This window comes from Condylostylus longicornis, unplaced genomic scaffold (genome assembly GCF_029603195.1).
Source record: "Condylostylus longicornis isolate FDR11 unplaced genomic scaffold, ASM2960319v2 ptg000038l, whole genome shotgun sequence".
Classification (NCBI taxonomy): Eukaryota; Metazoa; Arthropoda; class Insecta; order Diptera; family Dolichopodidae; genus Condylostylus; species Condylostylus longicornis.
In genome coordinates, this window is record NW_026578007.1 from 3,767,669 (window position 1) to 3,779,934 (window position 12,266).

Here is a 12,266-nt window from a genome sequence, read left to right on the forward strand (position 1 = left end):
TTGATTGACATGTAAACGCTGACTAAAACCGTTATCAAATTTAGTGTTGTTATTACACGCTTTGACCGGACTACAATATCAAATATTGCTTGAAAGTTACACATCCACACAAAGTCGAATGTCCTTTTAAGAAGAATCAGAAGAATTAAAATTAAAATTCAATTAATACTTTTGATATTTGTTGTCAAAATTTTGCGCAATAATAGTGAATCATTTTAGCTGTATTTTATTTATGTATTCTTCAAAATTAAAAAGCACTTTTAAATAGTGTATACGTCCTTTAGAAAAGAAACACAATTTTTCTATAAAAGCTACTGACAAATTTGAATTAGACGAAAGACGTAAATACGCACGAACCCACACCGGAGACTATGTAAAAACGTAAACTTCGAGATAAACAAGAGCGATATAATGAAGATAGTATGAAAAAAAATTGACATCATGGTGAAGACGGAAAATATATTAAGTAATTTAACATTTGCTTATATATAGTAACACTTTACAGGACTCAGTGGAATTATAAACGGCATATACGATTTTGCTAGTGTAACAAAAGTATTTGAATATGTCCCAGTTTGGGTTTATTATTATGTATAATAATGTGTACAGCCTAAAAAATTTTTCTTATTTTTATCTTTTTGTTTTACATGTCCTGCATAACATGATTGATTACGTTTCGAAAATTAATGTATTACAATCAGGGTTATTACATTGATACTAATTTTTTGGAGGATACCATACAAAATAGTGCTAATTTTGCCCAATTGTATACAATTTTACATTTTTTGGAAAAAGAAATAGAACTTTCATCAATCATAATTTTCAACCCAGTAATTAAAAAACATATTTTTAAATGTTTTAAAATATATGCATAGTACATAATGTTTTAAAATATACGCATAGTAGTATGAAAAACGCATTAAAATATGAAAATTACATATTTTATTTATATTGATGTGATTTTACACTTAGTAAAAATATGCAATTTAATAACATATATGTATGATAACACGTACTCGTATAAAAAAAGTTCCGAAAATAGTGATAATTGATAAATTATAATATACGAATGAAAAAAAGTTTATTTCAGATACTCATAAAATGAGTGTATTAATAGTTTTAAAATCTCAACTTTTTAAAATGGATCTATTTGTCTTAAATGTACATTATATTCCATATATTATATCGCACCCCTAAAATAATATCGCCACAACTCAAAATGTTGCAAAAACGAGTTAATAGTATAGTAAAATCCGCGCATTCATTAGCTTTATTTTGGTCTATTCAACATTCTTCTATGACAAAAAGTATTCACTGTAGAAAATATTTTATGAAAGAGGGTTTTGTATGGAAATTTCAGCAGAAAATAAAAAACTGCATTATTTAGTCTTGTCCACCTTTAATTCTAAATATTTAATAACTAAGTTTGCTGAATATAGCTTTATTTTGAGTTATAGCAGTGTTATGTTGCTCAATTAGTAAATTATTTGTTCCATTTTCTTTTGTGGCACTTTTATATTCACAATTTTCAAAATTTTGACGTTATACATTGCCATAACAAAAAATGTGGCATTTTAATATTTGGAAATAGTTGTTAAATTTGTATTATTTTTAGTTGTGCCCTTAAATAAATCAATTTTTACATGAATTTGAATTATATTGTCACACAAATACAAACGCATTTCGTTTTGTTTCATTTTATTATAACATTTATTGAATATTATTGTCCATTATTTCATATCAGTGCACTTTATTTCATTGTTTTGTTGTTCTTTTGTTTTGCAAGAATAAACTTGCCGAGAAATATAAGACGTAATAATGTTAATTGATGCGAATTTGCTTAAAAGCAAAATAGAAAAAAAAATATTACATTAGATGTTCTAGTATAGTGCGTGTTTGAAATAGTTTATACCGTTGCACTTTACTTTTATCAATTTTTGTGGTTTTTTTTGCAAGAATGATCCTGTCGAAATAATGTGACGATTTTGAAGCTTTGTTGATTTTATTTAAAAGAAAAAAAAAGAAAATACATAATTATTAGATAAAATATTCATTGTGTCGTGAGTGCTTGGAGTGTTTAGATTACTCAAAATTTAATTAAACAAATAAAAAACTATCAGAGCTATTTTAAAGGTACCAGTATTTTTTTTAAATTTAAAAAAGTTTTTATTTTATTTGCGTTCGTGTAGTACATTATCGTACTAATATATAATAAAAAATGAATAATTGTTCTCGTGGTAAATTGCTGGTCGATTTAGTGAAAAAATATAAGGAAGCAGAAAAAGGTATTTTTGAAAATAATAGTTATAAAGAATAATACTACATGTTTTTATTTTTCTTAAAGTGGAGCAAAATTTAAATGCAATTTCGGAAGAAAATCATAATATTATGCAAGAAGTAGCAGCCTGCACATCATCACAGAATCCAATAATCACAGAATCATCCAGTCAAAATTATGCTGGTGAGGAAATTATTTTTAACTATTTAGTTAATTTCAAAATTTTGTTCCTATTAAATTTTATTAAAATAGTTCTTCTTATTAAAATTATACCTTCTTTTATAGATTTTGACGAAATTTCAAACGATTTTAGCAGTGACGATACTATCAGAGATAAAACATGGCAGCCTGAAGACGATCAAGAAGTCAACTTCACTTTAAACGAAACGAATTTCAGTGCAGAAGAAAACATTGATCCTAACAAAAATAGAGAACACGAGAATGTAAGTGTAATAAGTAGAAATAATGATGGTACTGAGGAAAATAACGAAAATTGTGAGGGCGTTAAAAAATCAAGGAAAAGAAAACGGAATGTGGAAAATTGGAGCCAAAATATAAGAAAAAGCAACAAAAATTCGGGAAAATCGTATACAACAATGAAAGGTAAAATAATACCTGAAAAAAAAGTCAGAATAGCATGTCCAGGCTCTTGCAAATTTAAGTGCAATATGTTGTTTGATGAAACTATGCGTCAAAAAATTTTTGATAATTTTTGGGGATTAAGTGATTTAAGCCTGCAACGAAATTTTATTGCCAAAAATGTTGACAAGGTTGTCACAAAATACCGATATACAAGAGAAGGCTCCAAACGAATTGGACTGAACCACGCCTATAATTTTTACAACTCTGAAGGTGATCGAACTAGAGTCTGTAAAAAATTTTTCATGACGACATTAGATGTTGGTGATAGATTCATAAGAACTGCCATTTTGAAGATCAAAGACAATCTACATTCAATAGATGAAGATCGAAGAGGAAAACATAATAACCACCAAAAAATACCGGAAGATGTTTTAACTTCAATCAAGGACCACATTAATTCGTTTCCACGCATTGAAGCTCATTATATAAGGAAGCAAACGGAAAGGGAATATATTGAAGGAAGTCTAACTATCGCTGAAATGTACAGACTGTACAAAAAAAAGTGCGCTGAGAATAATATTGAACCAGCTAAATTATGTACTTATTCCAAGGTATTTAATGAGTGTTTCAATATAAGCTTCTTCTTACCAAAAAAAGACCAGTGCGCTTTTTGCGCTAAGTACAATAATTGCAGCAACGAAGAAAAATGCTGGACCGATTTATTCACCAATGGAGTGGCGTATAATATTGCAAAATTCGAAAAAAAAAACCCAACATATGAAGTTAATGAACTAAACTATAAAGATTTCTTGGACTTAAAAAAGCTGACCGAGGATTTGGGAAAAAACTTTAACATAAATTCAAGAAAAGAAAAAGTCAAATGGAGCGACATAAAAATTTTAAAAATTCAAAACGAAAATCCTAATATTTTGTATTACAAAACAAATTATGATTCTGATTTTTCAGAAATACATATTGTTGAACAGAAAACAAGAAAATCAACTTCAAATATTCCAACAGAAATGAGCAACGTGTTCTCGGAACCAGTGGGAATATCTGCCCAAAAAAAAAAAGACCTGACTGATTTGTGCGATAAATTATTAATTCCTGAAAATCACCACTATTTTTATAAAAATTTAAAAATATCAACACAAAGTGTTGAAGAACACAAATAAGTTATTTTAAAAATAAGTAACTATTAAAGATTTTGTTAAGTTTGAGCACCATTTTAGTTTGTTTTTCATATTTTTTTTTATTTATGAATGTATAAGTTGCCATACAAAACAAAAAATAAAATATTAAAATACTTTAAAAATATTAAAAATGAAAGTTCAAAAAATGTCAATATAATTAGTATTTTACGGTAGAATGCCAGTTATGTTTAAATTAAAATTTTTTCAAAAAAATTTGAATAGAATTTGAATAAAATTTATTAAAAAAAAAATAAAAACAATATTTTATGTTTTTCAAATGTTGAAACCATACCAAAAAAAACAAAAATTTAGCCACATTTCAAGTTGTTGCATAAGTTTTCAATTTTTAGTTTAGTAAAAAAGGACTTTATTTTCATTTGAAGCAAGCGATGTTAATAAAATAATTCTCCCATTTTAGTAAAAAACGGACTTATTTCAAGAAAATGCATGTATACCGATTTGGCATGTAGTAAAATAGTTCACAATTTCGTTTTGTTGCGCTTATATAATTTTTTTCTTGGTAGAATACCGCAATATTTGATTTTAAAGCACGAATTTTATTTCAATTTTTAATATAATAGCGCAATATTTTGTGTAGTGGCATCAAAATTCTATATTTTTTTGTAAAATAACACCTTAAACAAAATTACTACAAAAGAAAAAATTAACTACTTGTGAAATACAGCCATAGCTTAAAAAGTGGCTGTTTTCAGTTTCCATACAAAATTTTGCAAATTTTGAATCTTAAATATCTCGAAACTTCAAATTTTGGAATGTGGCGATATTATATTAGGGGTGCGATATACGTATACTGTGGTTTGATACATTTTGATTTTTTGTCAAAAAATACCAATTTTCTCCCAACAAGTGGGAACACTAATTACAATGCAAATAGAAAAATAAAAAAAATTAACGTAACCATGTAATTTCGAAAATTTAATGTCATTTTCATGTCATTTCTCTTTTATATTTGTATGCGTGCTTATTATATTTAATTTATTATATATGTGTATATTTTAATTCTCCTGCTAAAAACAACTTATCTGTACCACACAAAGTGTAGCAGAAAAGCAATAATAGAAATAAATATATAAATTCGTACATGCACACATAATTAAAAACTAAAATATAATAATTTATAAATGCGGTATTGTAATTTGTGGTATATTTATTCTTATGTAGTTATGTACCTTTTGTGTACCTTTTTGTGTACCTTTTAACTATTCAGTACTAATTACTAATCTGAAATACTACAATACAACAATCATTATTAAAAAAATGCATATACATATATCATTTTCTTTGTATCACTATCAGCACAGCGACAGCAGCAGTCTCGGCTACACACAATTCACAACACAACAAACTTGGAATAATTACTATTATGTACATATATTATAACAAACATAAAGAACAAACAAAAATAAAGTATCTAAAAAACGAATTAAGAAACAAAAGCTAAATAAGCAAAATAAATGAAAAAAAAAAATTAAAGCCGCTAAAATTTTGTACACACATTTACACATTACCATTCACCACTACTATTGTTTTTCGAATTTCGATATTTTTTATATAGGGAAAGAAACGGCACAGCGGATAGCATAGCAGACCAGTTTCTTCTGTTTCTGTGTTAATCGTTTCGTTTATTTGGTTTTTATTTTAGTTTATTTGCAGAATCGAAAGAAGTCAGCTCGTTTAATTTTTCGAAAATAAAGAAATAGAAAAAAAATAAAATTGAGAGAAAAGAAAACAAAAAAAAAATATGAAATATTTAATAAAAATTTATTGAAAAATTTTTTTTACGGAGTGTCTTTTCTATTATATTTTTAAAATTTATAATTAATACCTAATAGATTAAAAAAATTAAATTCATAAATAATCAAAAACTTGTAATTTAATTATTTAAAAAGTTTATAATATTTGGTAAATAAACATAAAAATAAATATTTCTTCTTTTTCGTGTAAATTTATTGCATTAAATTTTAAAACAAAAATTTTAAGTATAGAAAAATTAAAAAAATAAAAATAAAATTAACTTGCAAATGCACGTACATACCTACATGAGTCGCATACACTCAGTTCGTCCGGGTGCGGCACAACCAAAATGCACAAATATGTACAATTTGCTTTGGGAAAATGCCTCTCACGGCACTAATGTGCACATTCCAAGAGTAACGACCTCCAAAAATAAGGCCATTTTCATACAAAAAATAAAGCAACACTCACGACCTTTTGACAAAATAAGTCCTTAAATTAAGCTTTAAAATATTTGCAATCATACATACAACATAAGAAATTCGTTTATGATTGTAACTATAATTGCAAATATTTTAAAGCTTAATTTAAAAACTTATTTTCTTAAAAGGTCATGAGTGTTGCTTTATTTTTTGTATGAAAATGGCATTATTTTGACTCTTTTGAAAGAGGTCGTTACTCTTAGATTATGCACATTAGTGCCGTGAGAGGCATTTTTCCAAAGCAAATTGTACATTTTTGTGTATTTTGGTTGTGCCGCAACCGGACGAACTGTATGTGAATCATGTGAATCCTTTTTCATTGGATGCTTTGAATGCCTTGTTTTGAAAGTGATCAAAGTAAATTTGATCACTTTCAAAATAATAATATTGCGAGCTGAAATTGATACATATTGTTGGATAGGGAAATTAAGCGATTAACCAGTTAATCGAATTTTTGGTTAGCTAACTAGGTACCTATTTTAAATCGAAACGGAGTAATATTTCATTTTCATTTGAAATAGACCTAGACCCTAGATCATTTTCAAAATAAATCACCACTATCCAATTGATAATGATTAATTTCTGATCATTCCAATTAAAGATTTTGGAAACTTGATAACTGATTTGAAATTATTTAATAAAAATAACAAAAAAATTAATAATACTAAATTTGTAACCTACTAAAAATTAATAATAATTAATGAAATAAATTTTGTGTTTTTTATTAAATTATAATTTGTGTTTTTTAATATCGCCCACATACATACATGATTACATATATAAAATGTTTTATAATTTCTAAAAAATTTTTTGTAGTTTTTTTATTTGTAAAATAATTTAAATTATATCAATAAATTGGTATATGTGTATTATTTATAATAATAATTAATAAAATATTAAAATTGAATAAAATTTATAAATCAGTGCAGTTCAAATAAGATTAAGTAATAAGTATTAAAAATTAATACTTACTTAAAAGTGCATAATTTTTCTTCATTGAAAACAGAGGATAACAAGAAGAGAAATTTTCAAATTTTTGGAATATTTTATCTTAAGCAGCAAGAAAGGAAATAAGTAGGTACCTGCCTACATAACTAACTACCTACCTACATAAAAGTAAATATTCGCTTTTATTAAATTTTTTTAAACAAATCTTTAGATAATAATTTTCATAATATAAATAAATAAATATTTAGTAAATTGTTACTTACTTTTTCTGTTTTGAAAAATTGTACGTAAGTGCAATTTTTGAATTTTGTGTGATTTGAATACTTGTAAGTTATTTGTTTTAAAATTTTTTTACTAAATAATTAAATAGCAAGAATTGAATAAGTAAAAACCTGGCAATAATGTCCTATGAAAATTTAACGAAATTTCACTAATATAAGCAGAAAAGAAATTTTCAAAAAGGTATTAACTTCGGGATTTCAAATTAATTTATTCAATTTAGAAATTATAGAAATTTTCACAGTTCGAGATTGTAACTAATTTTTGTTGCAACAATTTATATTAAGTAGCGTATATTAAGTATAAACGTAGCAAAAATTTAGACCACCGAACTATATGATCTTTTTTTATTGATCAAACTTTTAAATTTCAATTTTAAAATTGTGATTTTGAATATTTTATTAGCTTTTACATTAGTACACATAGTTAATAAGTCCTTTTTATTAGTAATTCTTACTTACATACTAATTGGAATTTTATAAGTAAATATTAATTTATATTTACTTACATACTTACTTATTTATTTTTTTTTTATGTTTAGTTAAAACATTTTTACGGAATTATAGAATAGAATATGCGCATTAGCAAATTCCTTTAATATACTTAATTAATGACTTAAAATTATACAACAAAAATATTTTTACTACTTAAACACTGTGGAAAACCATGAAACAATGGTAAAAATAAAGAAAACATTACTTAAATATCCGTAAATAAAAGCTATTTTATCAAGTCTTTGTTAAGTCTTTGATAGGTCAAACCTGTGTTTAAAGTTATTTATTGCATAAATTCAGGATCGTACTGACAGTTCCATATGTCCTATAATCGAATTCCCTCAATTAAAGGGAACTGTGAAAAGATTAGGCGTCAAATCTTTTACTAAGTATTGGTAAGAAAATTAATTTAAGCCTGTGTTCATAAAGTAGAAAAATGGGGTCTTCTTTCCAAAGAAGAAGACATAGTGTAAAATTACAAAAAAAATAATTTGAATAGACTTAATTCTGTTAATATGGACATTGCAGTAGGGTGACCATGACTGTTAATCGCATTTAAGATGAGAACGAGAAAGGCACGAGTGGAAAACATAGTATAGCTCGGAGAACCCTAAAAATTTAAAATGGTTTTAAAAAGTTTTCCTTAAAGCGAGATTTCTATTGTGTGAGTACGAGTATACAAGGCAATTCAGAAAATTATACAACATACACCATTGGTTAGAGCATCGAAGATGGGTGAAACATTTGTTCCGGACTGGGTGCCAAATCTCGAGAGTTTCCGAGATCCAGGAATTTTAACGAATTTTCACAAAATTTTTACTTATCCAAGTTTTTTTGATTATACACAGATTTTTTCAGTTTTTTCTAACTAGCTAATTTCGTAATGAAAATTTTTAAAATCTTGAAAATTTTTTATAGAATTTTGTCCAGCCGTTTAAGCTTTAATTTAAGTCGTCAAGCATTAAAAAATTTTATTATGGCACAGAAGATATAGGACAAAAACCACAAATATTGTAAGCCAAAAATTTAATAAAAATTAAAGCAGATGTTGATAAAACTAAAATTAAATTCAATTTAATATTCCTTTATTCAAAAATTTCGTAAATTTCTCAATAAACACCAAATTTTCCTATGAAATTCATTTATTTCGGAAAAAATTTATGTTTTCTCTACCGGCACCCAATCCGGAACCAATGTTTTACCCATTTAAGATCCTCTAACCAATGGAATATGTTGTTGTAAATCCTTCAGAATCAATCTGTATATAAAAGCACTTATCTATATGGGCATTTTTTTTTGTTGTTGAAAAATAATGTGAATACTTAAGTAAAAACAAGTTTCGCTATTTCACAAGGTTGATATTTAAAGGCATCAATTGCGTGTAGGTGCTATGGTCTATCCCAACGACTTATTTAAAGTAAATCATTAATATTATATTTTATTGTTTTTACCTACTGCATAATTATTAATTAGCACATTAATTGACTTATGCTCTCACACCAATAATTAAAAAATGGAAAACTTTTCCAACTTTAAGTTGTAAATGTATATATTACAATATCACAAAAAAAAAACTCAAAAATAAACTCATAAAATCCAAAGCGGTAACACTTTTCTTAATTTTTAGACAAGAAAGTCTCTCTTCGAAATTTGACGTTTTCTTTTTCATATTTTTCTTTTTATTCTTCTTCTTTTCATTCATTTATTGTTTTTCACAGCCAAAAAAAAAAATAAAACAAATGAAATTTCTCTATTTTACTTGTTTGTATACCAACTTATTTACATTTATTTATCTACTTGCTTTCTTCCTTCCTCCAAAATATATATGCATACATATATATACATACATATATATTTACTACGGCGAACAAACTATTATACATTTTTCACTATACTAAGTCAGCTCCCTCATTTTTGCCTATTTTTGTGTTTGTAAACTTTTTTTTTTATTTGTTAATATTTTGCTCCTTTTGCAGCTATTTTAGTATCAGTGTACATTTTTTACAAGAAACAAGAGTTCGTTTGGTAGAAAAAATTAAATTAAAAAATTTTGGAAAAAATTTAAAAAAAAAAGTGAAAATTTTAAATTAAATTTTAATTATTTTGTTCTTTAATATAATTTTTATTTAAATTATAATTGAGAAAAGAGGAAAATTTTTTACATATTTTTGTATTTTATAAAAAAAAAAAATTTAGAGAAATTTTGTTGCTGTACCGTACCTACTGCATTTACGCTGTAGTCGCATATTTTAAAAATCATCTCGAAAATTCATAAAAAATATATTAATTTTTTAAATTTTTTACTGTGTGGATGTGCAAATGTGCTTAAAGAATCAAAATTTATTAAATTTTAATTATTTAATATAATTAAATAAACATGAAAACATTAATTTCCACAATTGAAATTAATTGAAAACATCATATGATTATTAAAAGTGAATACATAAAATTTCAACTCAAATACTTAAGTATTTGTAAAAAAAAAATTGTTAAAAAATTTGTAAATGAAGTGTTTTTTTTTTTAAATTGCTAAAAAAAAATTAAATTCCAATTGGATTTTACACCGCAAATACTTGTACAAGTGAAATTGGTAGGTAACTTTTTCGAATTTTTTCCTTTCTTGTTTTTGGATGAGATATCAAAGGATTTTTGTTTTTTATATTCGTACAACGTAGGTATGCTCATGTATGTATGTATTTTTTCTCTATAAAAGATAAGTAAATAATAATTTAATGGTAGGTTGGGTTGAAATCTTAAAAAAATATTTCAATAAATCTTTACTAAAGCACTGAAATTTTCATTAGAATTTTCTAAAATATGAAAAGGATTTTTCTTTTTATAAGTATTCCTTAAATTTTATTCAATATTTGTAGAAATTATTAAATTTACAATTTTTTTTTATTTGGATTAAATTCAGATTTTTCTTAAATGGATACTCTGTTTGGTCCTTTTAAAATTTATGTATAGATATCTTTATTTTATATTTGCGTAATATACATACATCTGCTTGCATAAAATCCATGTAAATTTTGAAAAAAAAAAATTCCTTTTTATTTTTTTTCTCTCTCTCTCTTTGACAATAATAATCCCTTTTCAACTTTTAAGAAAACAAAAAGTGACAATAAAACATAAAATAAAATAAGAAAAAAATTAAAATTTGAGAAGAAGAAAAAGAAAACATTAAAAAAATTTTCCGGCTGTCTAAGAATTTTTCTTATTGGAAAAAATTTCCCTTTTGGGATTTTAAAAAAATAACAATGCCTATATTCACATATGGATATGTATAATATAATATGTATATGTGTTTATGAAAGCGAATGTTTGTATAAGTGTACAAAAATAATATTATAAAAGTCATAAAAAGGATATTCCGTATTTATATGAGAGAAATTTAAATCGCATGAATGAATGAGAGAATAAGAGAAAAACATTAAATGAATTTAAGTATCAGTTTATGTGTATGTGAGTTATACTTTTACTCCCATGGTCCCATCATAAAATTAACAGTCGTTTGTCATATTAATATACACTAAAGAAAAAAAATTTTTTTTGCGTCTTACATTTGAAATAAATTGTATTATTTTTAAACTATGGTAACACTTGGTAATTAATTTTCTTTTTTGCAATGGATACTACAAAAATATCACATACTTTAGGGGTACTCGATAAAGTCAAATGCCTGTCGACAACAATTGCATGTGACGGTCACCAAACGGAGATCAACAATTTATACAAAAAAACCTTTGCCTAATAAGTTTCGTATACTCATAACGTTTGTTTATAATTTTTGATATGCAACCGGTTAACAACAGATTTAGCAACAAATTACTTATTATTTGACAAAATTTCATTAAATAAAATTATGTTATCCTATTCAAAATTTTTCATTTTGCACAAAAAACAAAAATTTCAGTTGCAATTTTTGTTATTATAAACATTTTACTTACTAATATTGAATTATTAATTATTCAATTGAAATTATTAATTACGCGACATTAATTGTTTTTGGCATTGTTGATCACATACAAAATCTAGACTTAGTACAATACTTAGCCAAATCCTCGATAGTATAACATTTATGATAAATTTTCTTTTATGAGTCAGGAACTTTTTGTTTTTTTATTGTTACATATGCTATTAACTTAAGATTCCATATATTTAGGTAGTTGACAATTGTAAATTTTTAGTGTGAAAAGTTGTTCCCGTTTTTCAACGATATTTATTCATTTCCCGAGATATTCAGTTTAAATACATT

At 25.2% G+C, this 12,266-nt stretch overlaps 2 protein-coding genes across 4 annotated transcripts in view; both read left to right on the top strand.

The window, feature by feature from the left end:
• The first annotated feature begins 1,208 nt into the window (after positions 1-1,208).
• LOC129609243 (uncharacterized) lies at positions 1,209-4,035 on the top strand. Its single transcript, XM_055521175.1, has 4 exons — positions 1,209-2,285; positions 2,345-2,461; positions 2,564-3,735; positions 3,847-4,035. The coding sequence occupies exons 1-4, from the start codon at positions 2,219-2,221 to the stop codon at positions 4,033-4,035; spliced, it is 1,545 nt and encodes a 514-aa protein (XP_055377150.1). The 5' UTR covers positions 1,209-2,218.
• Positions 4,036-10,583: 6,548 nt separating this feature from the next.
• Positions 10,584-12,266, top strand: part of LOC129609300 (uncharacterized) — a 236,994-nt gene continuing 235,311 nt past the window's right edge. For 2 of the 3 annotated variants that reach the window (XM_055521242.1, XM_055521244.1), the window contains exon 1: positions 10,584-10,601. The gene's annotated coding sequence lies outside the window, so the exon portion shown is untranslated. The remainder of the gene's footprint in view (positions 10,602-12,266) is intronic. The other variant, XM_055521243.1, reaches the window with a different exon arrangement.

What these genes read in the sequence shown, in the direction of transcription:
- LOC129609243 (XM_055521175.1), top strand. Translation starts at nt 2,219, where the DNA reads ATGAATAATTGTTCTCGTGGTAAATTGCTGGTCGATTTAGTGAAAAAA. An exon ending in ATATAAGGAAGCAGAAAAAG is followed by an intron (nt 2,286 to 2,344) that starts GTATTTTTGAAA and finishes TTTTTCTTAAAG; the next exon opens with TGGAGCAAAATTTAAATGCA. An exon ending in ATCCAGTCAAAATTATGCTG is followed by an intron (nt 2,462 to 2,563) that starts GTGAGGAAATTA and finishes CTTCTTTTATAG; the next exon opens with ATTTTGACGAAATTTCAAAC.